General features: G+C 42.0%; 1 protein-coding gene across 1 annotated transcript in view; it reads right to left on the bottom strand.

Moving 5' to 3' along the window:
• Positions 1-3,417, bottom strand: part of magi1b (membrane associated guanylate kinase, WW and PDZ domain containing 1b) — a 137,537-nt gene extending 134,120 nt beyond the window's left edge. The window contains exon 1 of the mRNA XM_085353074.1: positions 2,599-3,417. Coding sequence (XP_085209200.1) covers positions 2,599-2,908 — 310 coding nt within the window. The 5' untranslated portion in view covers positions 2,909-3,417. The remainder of the gene's footprint in view (positions 1-2,598) is intronic.
• Positions 3,418-13,869: the final 10,452 nt, after the last annotated feature.

Here is a 13,869-nt window from a genome sequence, read left to right as displayed (position 1 = left end):
AACTTGAAATGGAGTCTGATCATGTGACGTTGTACAGCAGTGACACCCGACATTCCCAGATGAATGAAGAAAACGAAAAAGGGATGGGGGTTCTGATTAGCCCAAAGTGAGAACAGAATCTCCTTCCTATCCTAATAAATCATTACAAACTAGAGAGAACGGGTCTGGACTTGTGCAGGTGATTCCCTAGAAAGTGATTAAAAAAAATTGACCAGTTACTTCCTGTTTACAGGAAGGAAAGATCTTAAAGCCTAAGACTCCACAGACAAACGACTGAAAACACAAGGGCACCAATCGCATCAGTTCCTTCACTTTTCCTTTCTATTCCACGCCCTCAGCAGGGCGACGCATGGTAGCGAGGCTTCTGCTGCTACAGCTCGACTAGATTTGCTTCTTTGCTGGAATCCCAAACATTTTGTTTACGCGCGTTTGACAATCCATTTCAGTTTGTTTTTGCTTCTTCACAGCAGCGCCACTGTTGGCATTAATCGGCATGTGATTTCATGGCTTATTTCTATCTAGTTGGTTACTGGGTTCAAGCAGCAGTCACGCTGCGAGACAGTCAGGCCTAGAATTTCACCACAAAAAAGAAATCGGGGTGTTAGTCAGCACATGAGCTGCCATATTTTACCTTTCGACCCCACTTTAGACTGTGTGAGAATACACAGACTGAGAATGATCGACGACTTCTTCTTCTTCTTCTCTCGCTGTTCTTGTATTATTGTTCCTTCTTAAACGAGTCATTTGGACACGACACAGAAGGGAAAACATGGGCGTGAACTATAAAAACTTTATTTGAACAGAGACATTGTAAATTATATAAATAACACTCAACAGCATAAAATGGCTGCTGTGAAGTCAAGCCAACAGAATTCTGTGATGTTTTGGAGTCACCGGCAAAGCTACCCACCCACCTCCAACCTGAACACAGGTATAATTTAGCTGGTAAGTGAAAACAAGACCTTAAAATCTGGAGTGTCAAAAATATGGTCCAGGAGCCAGAATTGGGCCAGCAAACACTCATTGGATGGCTTTGGAAAGGGAACTTTTGGAGTTTTAATTGACTTTATTTAGTTTTACAGCTTTACATATTAACAAAGACCTCCCCCGTGGCCACACTGTTGAAATAGCACTTCTTTAAATGTGTAGTTAAACTTCTGTATAGTGGCAAAGAGGACACTTTCACTGGTCTGGCCCATGTGAGATCAAAAACAGGCTTTCTGTGGTCCACAACATAATATCAGTTTGACATCCCTGCCTAAATAAATAAATAAAGTACATCATCTGTGCCACAATAAAGATGCAAAATTCCAAAGACACGTTTCTAAATTTAAAGACCAAAGCTTGAAAGTTTCAATTCAAACATTACCACTCACAGTTAATTTGACTTGATAGCCAAACCTCAGTCTGAAGTGAGGAACTAATCGGTGGAATATGATTGAGCAGCATTTGTTTAAAATGAAAATCTGCTCTCGGAGCACGCTATTGTAAATAAATCTGAGCACCCAGAGGTAGCAGTGGCCTTTAGCATTGTTAAAATAAGCCCTCTGCTCCTCGTCTCTAAGAGGATGTTCAGATATTCAGTACCAGGTTTCCTTTATAATAAAAGATGTTGCGCAACAACAGAGCACCACACCTTAAGAACAGTGCACGATGATGATCGGAGGACTGTCCTGAAATAAATGAGAAAAGCTACACATTTACCAAAGCAACCTCAGAGCAGACCCACCAGCACGGCCGGCGGCCTTCACAGGTTATCTACATGTAAGGTCGCCCTTGAAAAGAGTTGTTGCTCTTTTGTCCATGTCTAAAAGAAGTCTCTGCGTGTCCCGGGCTGACTTCCGAGCATCCCTTCAGCGGTTTGCGTTGCCACGCTGGGAGCCTGTCAGAGCGGCTCAGTGTCAAACCTCCCAGCCCCGCTGAGTCAAGATGACCATAAACCGAAGGCTAGAGCAGCCACACTGGCCGGATGCTCGCATTTTTGTAAGGTGCCTGATGTTCCCTTTCCTGTTAGGTGTTAAAAGAAGTGCTCCCTGTCGAGCCTGTTTGAGAAGTCATCAGGTAAAGTATAGGAAACAGACACATCTTAAGAAGGCCTAAATGAATTTAAAGTAGCACCTCTAAGCATTACTGCTCCTAGTGCTGGATGTAATTCTCCAGTAGGTTGGAATGTACGCAATATTTTGGACTTTCTTCACCATTTGTGCTTCCTCAACAGCTGGGAAAGTGAGAACACACAAAGGAAAGCTGAATAAACAACGTGTGGTTTCCATGTCCCTGAACCAGACAGGTGGCATTCCCTGTTGGGGAGAAAACCAGGCCCGGCTACTTCAACTTAAAAAAAAGAAAAAGCCATTCACAAATCTGCCAATTAAATGTGACATTAAACGGTTCCGCAGCTATTAAATGTCACAACTTCCTCAAGTTTTAGTATTCATTGTAAAGTTCTATGGGTTTATTTCAACTGAAAATTAACCTCAATGAATCAAAAGTTTCCATTTAGATGAAGCTGTTTAAAAAAAGAAAGCAAGAAATCAAACTTGGGACAAAACCCGTTAAACGCACACCAATAAAAGCGCAGAAGTTTTGCAGCCTCACCTTTTGTCTTACCTTGCCTGACAGTTTTAAACCTGGCGGGTCCTTTGCAGTTCTTTAGCACGGTGTATATGTCGTACAGGGGTAATCCCGAAATCGAGAGATTCTCCACTTCGAGCAGCAGCTCCCCTTCACCCAGTTTCCCACTTTTGTACACCACCGCATTGTGGTTCAGCGGTCCAATGTAGGCGAACTCTCCGTTCTCCGCGCCGCCACGCAGCGGCACGTTGAGCTCACCGCGGGCATCTTTGGACACGGAGACCTCGTTCACCCTGGAGGTCCAGTGGTTCTTCTTCAGCGCGGGTTTGGACATTGCGAACAGTTAACGAGCCGACGCCAAACCGGCCGGACTCTGCCACCGGGGTTGGGGGGGGAACACAGTCACAGCAGTCCCTGTCTCTCTCCTGCTCGTTAAAAAGTAGATTTGTATCCGAGGGACGCGCAGAAAACTTTCTTTCTCTCCCACAGAAACATGAGCGCCTCTGACAGTACAGGTCCCGAATCAAGCCATTCCTGCCTGCGCTGAAATCACTCCTTACTGTGCGGTTATTCTCATCACTTTTCTTAACATCCCCTCCGGTTTAATCCTCCTTTACTGTTGTCACCCTACATCTGCCACGCTCCCACTCACGGCTCGCGTCCACTTCTTAAATCCTCTCGGTTGTTTTCAAAACTCACTTTTAAAGGTTTTCCTTCCTCTCTTCCTGCTAAAAGAGACTTCACTCCTCCTCTGCCCGTATCCGCAGACCCCACTTTATCCACAGTCGACTGCGTCCAGAACTCCTTTAACCAGGTACGTCGCTCTGGTGCGTGGAGCTGAAAATCATTCCCACTCTGGTGCTGGGGATGTGTTGCTGTCCGTGCTGCATTCAGGTGCTGTCGGATTTTTATGCGTTCACGAAGAGGTCACGTGAATAACCTGTGCGAACTCTTCACTCGTCCACAAGCCACAGATACTACAGGTCATTTCCCAGTGTTTCAGCTTGGTTGTAGTTTGAAATTTACATTTAAGTTATATGTAATTATGATGGAACTTATAAAAAATATGGTACAGTGTGTGTAATGCTCTGTGGTAATAATGTTCGACACCTTTAAATCACGACTGTAACCTAACGTAGCGCCTAAATTGACACTTCACTGTGGACTCAAGTACGCGACTTAAATAATTTATCATCGGGCACAAACTGAAAAAAATGACCCTTCACGTGTTTTCTTTAAAGACCTCTCTGCGTGATTTACAACATTAGTATTTACAGTATCAACATGGTCACGGTGAGTTGAAGTGCTGTCAAAATAACTTCGAGTACTGAATGTCAGACTCCAAAAAGGGTATTTGAACGCAGCGCTTTAAAGAGCGCATGCGTGCTGCTGTAGGGAGAAAGAGGTTTTTGGCTTTCCCTAAATTAGAGCCTGGTGTCAGTTTGTTTATTTCAGTCGGTTCAAATTAAATTAAAGTGCGCTTCCTGGTAAAATTATAGAATGTGCAGTATCCATCGAGCTTTGATATAATGAATCTGACTGAAATGCTGATTTCCTAACATAGTGAGTCAGAGGTTAACCCTGTGATCACACATACGTCTGGAATTCTTGTATTTCAGGTTAGACAGGTGTCAAACCATGTTTTAATGTTTGGCTGAAACCTCCCCTCTCTGCTTATGCAATCTCTTTACGCCTGAGACGGTACTATTTACATACTTAGTTGTATCCCTAGCTACTGTTTTTGTTAAACACAAATACTTGTTGATCCACATCTAAGAATCTGAGAGATGCTTAAAAATAATAATGGAGATGGACATATATAGATAGACTGCCTAATGGAATCACATGTGCCGGGCTTCTCACCTTGGGAGCGGCAGATGAACTTTTTTTTTTCCAACCTAAAAATAACAGTAAAGCACTCTTAGTCCCAGCAGATAAAAAAAAAAAAAAGAGAGAAAACTAGTGGCCTGGATGGGACGGGGAAATAGTAAATGCACTTATATAGCTCAAACTGTAGCTTTCCCTCATCTTCATCTATTATTAGCTGCTCATACATGAAATGCACGATTAATATTTGTTCCGTTCAGTGCAGGTCCGTTTCCAGGGGAAATTCTCTTTGCAAGCAAGTGATGAACAACAAACATTAATATGGAAAAAGTACTTAAAACATGACACAGGGCCCAAGTGTCATAAATTATAAACACCTTCATTCATCCACAGTGCACCATTAAACTAAACAGCCCTAACATTGCATTGCTAACTATGCCATAAAAAATGCATTAACCAGAGGTAAGCTATTATGTAGTACAAGAAACAAAGTTTGTCCTTTTCCTGAGAGACACGGTTATACTTTTAGTGGTGCTGATGAACTTAGAATAGGAGAGGATAGAGGATAGCACTTCTTCTTTTGTCTTCCATTTGACCGTCTTCTTCAGTTTTTTTAAGAACACACTACGAAAACACTGGTTCAACCCTTTAGCCCAATGTTAAATGGCTTAACAAACAAACAAAAAAACGTTTCCCTGGAAAGGGTCAGGTACAATGACTGAACCGAACATGAGGGAAAAGCAGCTGATGTACAAAGAAACACTTTGGAAACATCCCTGACCTGCCACAGTAGGTTGGTTGGTATTGGTTGGCCCGTTGGCCTCCAGGAAAATGGAGTAGGGTTGGTTCATGGAAGTTCTATTCATGAAGTCAGGGTTAACTCTGAGATCATGTCTGCCTGAAGTCCAGTAAGAAGGAGGATGCTAAAGGGTTAAAAGAAGTTTAAGTGGTGGTGACTGGGTTTATGTATGCACGTTTGTGTCTGCATGTGTATATGTGCCAGTAACTTCTAATGTGACCTCCGTGGGGGTCAGCCAGCTCCTCTGCCAGCTTCCTGTCATACAGTGTCACCCAAATCAGATCGACAGAGGCAGACACAGTGCCACGGGCCCAAAGTTTCCTATTCCCTTTCCACACATCCATCACTCTGTATATGTCAACATCTTCTTCCTTAGCTTTTGCAGCCTCTCTCTATTTGACTGCCACGTTCTCTCTGCCTTTCACTCGCTCGCAAACACGAAGGAGCCACAAACCATTGGTGGCATCACAGTCATTGTTTCGGTATACCTACGCAGTCAGACAGCCATTCTCACGTTTGTCATTTTGCAACCGTGCATTATAAGTTCTAAAACACGTCCAGTTTCACACATGTAACACAAACCTGCTGATTATGTGCAGATTCTGTGGAGTTATTTATAAAAGTTATTACCTTGTCACTGACAGCTCTCATTAAAACAGCACTTGCGTACGCTCGCACTCTGCCGTTGTGCCCCCTTGTTATGACAGCATTTAAAGAAGAAGACACAGATAAGAATGGTTTGCATGTCATAAACTATTATTAGCCACCGTATTCATTCACTCTGCGTGATGAGCTTAGCGATACCGCTGACAAGTAACGGCAGCTCGCGCTTAATGGCCAACAGTAATAAAGCACCCTTCAAATTTGACAGCTGTGCTCAGATGACTTTGGGACCGCTCTGTGGCAGACTTCCACTATTAGTAGCTTTCATTGTGTGCACAGCGGCCGAGCCATCCATCACTTCTGATTTTAAGTTGTGTAATGTGACACATGCATCGTGGACACGGAGGCTGCCCCTGTTGTAATTCAGCAGAAGTTTCACTCCCAGATGATTGCATAATGTAGGCAGAAACAATGTAAGTCTTTGGATAGAACTTTGAAACAAAACCAGCAATAAAAGGTGACAGATTAGCAAGTAAAAGGAGGAAAGTTGCAATCATATCGCTGTTGTTTATATCTCTATTAACATTAACAAGCAGGAGAGAAAGAGAGAGAAAAATGCTTTAACTTAACAATGGCCGCCACAGCTGTAGAAACAGAGTGGAGTGTATAATCTGACGGGGCCCACCACGCGACCTTTCAACACATTCCTTCCTGTAAGCGACTTCTCTTCTCTGGTACATCTCGTACCTCAAAGCTTCCTTCGATTTGAAAATTTCCAACAGCTTTCCCTCTGACATTCAACATCTCAATCTTTAATGATTTTGCTATCTTTGCACACTTTGTGTATGTGAATGAACTCCATATAAATTTTTAACAGAACTCCACATTTCTTTTTAATCCTTAGGATCTCTAATGGGTTAGCATGATCTCAAAATCCTAAGTCTGTAAAGTTTTTTCGAACCCGTTTTCTGTTTTGAGGGATGAATTCATCTGTGCACCATCCTCTATGCCAGGGGTGGGGGAACTCCAGGCCTCAACGGTCGGTGTCCTGCAGGTTTTAGATGTGTCCTTGATCCAACACAGCTGATTTAAATGGCTAAATTACATCCTCAACATGTCTTGAAGTTCTCCAAAGGCCTGGTAATGAACTAATTATTTGATTCAGGTGTGTTGACCCAGGGTAAGATCTAAAACCTGTGGGACACCGGCACTTGTGGCCTGGAGTTCCCCACCCGTGATACATGCCAAGAGGAAGAAAATGAGGTTCGGGGATGGAAACCTAGCAGCACATGCTTGTGTATATCTGAGCTGATTGCGTACTGATGTACAAGTTTGCACATCTGCATCATAATTCACGAAAACCGTGCAAACCTTCCCTGAGGTCTACATCACTGCATCATAGTCGAACCCACTGAGCAGCTCCCAGCATTGTACAACAAACGGGTTTTGTTCAGGTCACGTCAAAGCTGACCTGTGACCTTTCTGTGCTCATCACTTAACAAGCTCTGCAAATGAGGAGGATCATTTTTCTGCTTTAGATGTCACTTTAATCTGTTTTACCTCCGTGCTCTGATAATGCCTCATTCATCATAATAGCCACAAAGCATTGATGGCAAAGCGAGAGAGACGGAGAGCGAGGCAGGCCGAGAGGGAGTGAGTGAGAGAAAAAGAGCACAATCCTACTTTTAACTAAAGCAGAGCTGCAAAGCTCAGTGTTGCCCTGGAAGATTAAGGATGAATGGCTCAGCACAAAAAGGCCAACAGATTATCAACGGGGCTGCAGAGAGCTGTCATATCAAAGCTGGTGACAGGAGGGGAAGAGGCTGGGGAGTCAGTACAGAGACTAATGAGTTACTTGGAATAGTTACTGTAAGCTGTGCTGTGCTGGAGCTCTACTGTACTAAAATGCACTCTGAATTGAGGTCTTTTTTTACTAAGGGCCAGACAGGAGAGGAATGAGTAAATTGTCCACATTCAGCATATTAAGGAGCCTAAATAAACGTCAGCACATTCTCAAAGTTGGCTGTGATCCCAAGAAATAAAACACAGGCTGGATCTGGATGCTGCGAATGTTTGGCTCAAGCGTCACTTTGATATAGGAATAGCCCAGGCTTCCAACCAGTGTTTTTAATACCTGCAGGAAAACGTCGTCTTTAAATTTCTTGTGTGCATAATTGTATTTGGATGCAGGAATGGTTGCATTTAAGCCCATCTGGGTTTCGAATATGCATCGCTCTAAAGGAGATAATTCAGTTGGAAGGTGTGTTTTGTTTTGTCGCTACGACAAATACACCTCGGCACGCTCAGGTCTACAAATGAGTTTTACTCTTGGACACCATGAATAAAAGAACCTCCAGCTACTGTTAACTTGCTAAACACTACTACTGCCTGCTTTGATGATGCCTTCAGATGTATGCCATATGGGTCATCATGTCAGCACTCTGTGTTGCCCTCCAAAGCTCGTCCTGTCAGTGGGAACCCAGAGAGGATCATCTCCTTTTTTGGACTGGCAGCTGAGCAGAGTTAAGTGTCTTTTTCTTTTTTTTATCTGTAATTTCAGGACCTTATGAAGGGGGACTGACTACATTTAAATAAAGAGACCAGGACATTGGTGCATTTACTTCAAATTAAGAAGTTCTGCTTGTTGCGCTGACATTTCTCATTTAGAAAAAGAAAGTATATGTTCTGCACCAGTGCACATATGGTTTTATTGTATTGACATTATCCAGATTAAAGGCTGTCACTGATGCTACTCGCAGTTGTGTTTGGTAACAGTGAATTTTTGGTGTTAGCTTTAATTTAATGTTAGCAGTCACAGTTCCACAATAGACATTGGACTTAATTTGAGCTGTTACAATTGAGGAAAAAATCCTAAGTTCACCCACTTCCAAAGAAATGAACAGTCTCTATTTTTTATGGAAGTTTTATTTTAATGGATAGAGTGAAATAAGTATCTGATCCCAAAGATTTGCCATGTGCCCATGTGACACACAGGCTCAATCAAGCAAGCAATCAAATAATCCTGATCTCAACTTATTATGTGTCCACATAATCAATTTCTCCCATTACAACCTCTCCACCATCATGGGCAAGACCAATGAGCTGTCAACGGATGCCGGGTACAATATTGTAGACCTGCACACCAGCATGACAATGACCCAAAACATGCCACCAAGGCAGCAAAGCAACAGCTAAAGAAGAAGCACAATAAGGCCATGGAGTGGCCTGCCCAGTCTGCAGACCTCAATTCTGTAGAAAATTTGTCGAGGTAGTTAAAGTTTCGAGTTTCCAAGCATTGTTTTTGCTTGGGGATCAAACAATTATTTTACTTAATGACATGCAAATCAATTTATAACTTTCATGTAATATGTTTTTTCAGGATTTTTGTTCAGTATTCTGGGGGAAATAATTATTCTATCAAATAATTATTTCCCCCACCATTAGGGTACGAGTGGAGAACTACTCAGCTTCAAAACAATATGCAAACCTTTCTGTTCTGAAACTAAGCATGTCCTTAAAATGTTAAATGGAAAACAGTTTGCACTTATACAGGGCTTTTTCTTTTTATAACCTTAGCAGCAACACAGAGCATGTCACATATGATTCTCATTCACATGCAAACTCATACAACAATGATGAAGACAAAAAGGAAAAAGAATAATGAAAGAAATAAAGATAGAAGAAAAGCACAACATAAAAGCTTGGCGGCGTTGATGATGATATGCGCTGATGAGCTGGATATGACTGGGTCAGATCACGTGTGCCGTGTTAAAGCATAACTGAATAATTCAAAACAACATAAAGTCTGCACAGAACAAGGCTTTTCTTAGTGCTCTGCTACAGATCCCAGCACAGCAACCACACTGTCTAGAATAAAACAGAAGGAACTTAAGTGGACATTTTAGGGTCAGAGCCCAGCTGTACAGGCTGCTGATACTCTCTACTTGTGAATGTGCTGATGGGTGAAGCACAACCGTGAGGAACTATGTGTCTATCAACTAGCTTTGATATCCTGTGTTCTCCTGTGGTATGTTTCTAAGCCCGATAAAATACAGAAGAATTTGTGAAAGAAAAAGGCTGATTAAAGGGGTTGTGAGTGGAGAAGTGTGCTGTATTCACAGATGGATAATTCACATTAGGACCATATGAGTCCCTCCCAGCTTGCCCTCGATGCTCCCCCTCTCTTGCCTTTAGCAACTGTTTTGTGTTTCCTCCTGATTTCAGATGTGATTACTTAAAGCCGCTTGGCCAGGCCACATGAGATGGCATTTGCTCTCCTCCACCTCCTTCTCTTGTGCTATTCCTCTGCCTCTTTTGTTGCTGTCTACTCTGTGCAGCGGCATGTTTCTAATTATCCCAGCCGAAGAAGGCTGCCCCGAGAATCAGTGGAATTAGTTTAAAGTAACTGATTCCCTGCAAGCGCAACATGAAGGAATATTTTCGTGGGGGCTATGTGGTATCAGCTCATGTAAATGAAATGTGCATTACAAACGTAAAAATCTCACAAGGCTTCACATGCAACCAAAATGGGAAAAAAGGGGAAATATTTATTGTTATGTGGACTTTTATCTTCATACTTTTTATTCTTTATTTTCTATATTTGCTACAGTATCTATTTAATATACTGTGCTGTGCAAAAGTCAAGCAACCCCTCATTTCTTTATATTTTGCTGGGAAAGTGGGTACTAGGGGCAGAGATGTATTGAAATAGGTTCAAACATACAGGAACACAGCTGACAGAGTAGTTACTGTTCTATTTTTGGGCCTGAAAGTCGGTATTTGGTACGACCAGCTTTAATCTTCACCACAAACTTGAGTCTTTTGGACAAGGTTTTGTGTCATTTCTTTAACTAGCCTTCAGGAATAGTTTTCCAGGTTTCTTAAAGGACATTCCATAGCTCTTAATGGATGTTGGCTGCCTTTTGTTCTGTTCTCTGTCAAGATGATCCCACTGCTTTAGTAACGTAGAGGTCCGGGGAGTGAGGAGATTAGTCCATGACCGATGGCGTTCCATTGTGAGTGTGTTTTATCCAGGTATGCTTTTACACCACTGGCAGTGTGTTTGGGATCATTTGGGATCAGCGGCCAGATGTATCGCTCAGGTCCTGTGTCAGGTCTGTGCTGGATATTTCCAGTTTCTTAAGAACATGACTTTTATCTCCAATTGTCTGCTTTCCCCAGATTTTAAGGACACACAGCACACCAAGCTGAGATATGCCAAGTTTTGAGTCAATAGGTGTTTGGAAATCCCCTTGTTGGTGTAGAAATGCTCATTTAGACTTGTGTCAAACTTTGCTATCATTAGTGATTTTGTAGAAACAACGAAAAAATTGGAATAAATGATGTTTTTGGCCACAGGCTGCTCGAAACAAAGATACAATTTAAAATCAGTTCTTTTCCAAGTTGTCTATTATGTGTAGACTCAACACTAGTTCATCCCTAGAGTTAGATGTCTTTTTATACTTGAATGATTCATAGGTCGGCGTTAAGTGGCTTAAAAAAATCCTCTGAAAATGGTCCGATACATGGACTGGACTGAAAATTTTAAAAAAGCAGCCAATAGCCAAAGAACTACTTAAAAGACATTCAGAAAGCCTCAAGAAGTTTTCTCAAGACCATTTTAAGAATTTACGAGACAGTCCGACTTCCTTAGGAAAATATAAAGAAATGAGAGGTGGCTTTTGCACAGTACTGTAATTATTTTGGATCATTACCACCAGTCCAACAAGCTCGTTGTTGCTTGGAAAATGCATCACTTCTTGATATAGTTACTGCTCCAGTGTCAACCTCTGGAAACCGATGACATGACACTTTCATGGATGAGGACATCTTCATTGTTATATGGATCTCAGGAAAATGTCTTCTAAAAAAGCTGTATCATTAAAGACTTGGTGGACAGCTAGCCGTATCCCAGTGGCGATGTTCCCACACTTTCTCACACTCTCTTCCCCCTTTCTGTATTATACAACAGGATATTAGAGTAGCTAAAATGCAGATAAAAGTTCTTTAATCCAAAAAAAAAAAATGCCACACCTTTTCCACAGAGTGACCAGAAAATTTGAGTCACTGAAAAAGTCAGTTTTTCTTGAAATCTGTTGTGAGTGATTTAATTTTAATTACATTTCTCACATGGGCTGTTTCCTGGTACTGATAGACTGTGTTTGTGCTAGTCTGTGATTTTATTCAAATGTCAGTGACTCCAAAGGACCTTTCTTCCAGTCTGCTGTCAGTGTGAGCCTTGAAATACCTGTCATGCTGTCATGTGGCACCAAACAAGGCTGCTATTGTGTCCAGGTGCTCCTTTGTTTGCTTGACCCTGCTGGGTTTACTCTCGATGACGAAAAACCGCGATACACAATGGGGAAAGAGAGGTAGGCAGCTACCAGTGGCCTTGGGATATACACCACGTTTGTTGTGACTATTCCACACCACTGCTATGTTTAGATTTGGTGGGAAACTTGCCTCAGAGTCCCAGGATTACAATGACCGATTGCTGATTTCACATGCCAAGCTTCAATGTTTAAGCTATATTTGGTATCAGCTTGCAAACTGTAACTGATATCCTGTTATTCCTACAGTAGGTGTGTAATGTTCACATTGTTGATGCTCTGCACTTTTCAGTATTTTATTCAGCTATAGACCCTCTAAACACAGCAACACACATGGGCAAAAATGTCAGGAGAGCCCCTGCACACTTAACACTGAATCCAGTGGAAACTGGATTGGGGTCTAGTGCACAATGAAAAGAATAATTTTTATATTTTCTTCACGTATTATGTCACTAATAGTATTTACCTCTGGGTGCACCAAGTTGGACTTAAATCCAGACTTTCAAATCTCTCTTTGTTGTTTAGAAACAATGGAGTCCCATCTATGAAAGCACATAGGTCCAATATTTTTCCACTGAAGTAGACTGACTAGCTGGAAAGACAGGGTCACAAATGAAAACATGTGTTCAGGTTATAAGGGTTCTTAAGCTGGCATGAATTCAGAATGGGGAACAAAGCCTGAGTGCTTATTACACTCTAATGGAGGAAGCATACGATCCCTTCTGTTGGAGTGCAGGTGGTTCCCCTCTTGCTAACTCAAGCAGAATGGACCTGCTCCATCAAATAGACAACAAAGCTTTGTTCCACAGTGCTGGAAACTGATCCAGAAAGGCTACATCTCTTCTATGCAAAAAAAAAAAGAAACAAAGTTGATCATTTTTCTGTCGCAAGTTGATAAATATGTACATTTCACAATAAAGTGTAAAGTCATTCTGCTCACTCTCTGGTAAGCATTAAAAGTCAGAGTAGTATATTGCAATCCAACAGCAAATACCAACTGATATATATATATATATATATATATAGACAGATGAAGACAAGCATCAATGGACCAACATGACTCCACTCAGCTGACCTGCCTGGAGCAGTGTGTGGCACTCAAACCATCCTCAGTCTGAAGCTCAACACACAGAGCCAGGCTTTGTGCCTGAACCCGGTGCTGATTACGGAGAGAGAGAAAAAAGATTGTTGTCATGGGTTCACTGTCTGGGGCAAAGGATGCCATTGATGATGATTATTAGGCTAAGAATGTCCTGTTGTCTCTCATCATGAGTTTTCAGACATGTTTCGGTGGGTGGGGGTGGGGGGGGTGGGGGGGGGGGGGAAGAAAGATGTTAGCTGTATAATTTGTGGAATTACTCAAATTATATAACACTATGTCAACTGGAAAATGCTGGTGACACTTAAAGCATTTACTTTGCTTGCTCTTATTAATGGATGGAAGGCCACTGAGCTGCAGACGAATCTTTGCTATGTACTGTGTTGAACCTTTGTAATTAAAGACCCAGTCATAATAAATTAAAGCTAGCACAATGCTAACCCTAAAGCATAAAGCACCTGTAACAAATTTTGGCGTCCAGCATCAAAGACAAACCAACTACTGGACAAAGTTATGCATAATGTCGTTGATGCAAAAGGCTTCTTATTTGTCAGATTTCAAAGTGCTGTTTAGCGTTCACTCGGACCATTTTCACACATTAAATCTGGACACTGTTAGGACACTGAGTTAGGACAGGT

This window comes from Diplotaxodon limnothrissa, linkage group LG5 (genome assembly GCF_057381915.1).
Source record: "Diplotaxodon limnothrissa isolate DT_005_m linkage group LG5, D_limnothrissa_male_GT1.1, whole genome shotgun sequence".
Taxonomy (NCBI): domain Eukaryota; kingdom Metazoa; phylum Chordata; class Actinopteri; order Cichliformes; family Cichlidae; genus Diplotaxodon; species Diplotaxodon limnothrissa.
The sequence above is the reverse complement of the archived record's forward strand: the minus strand, read 5'-3'. Positions and strand labels throughout refer to the sequence as shown.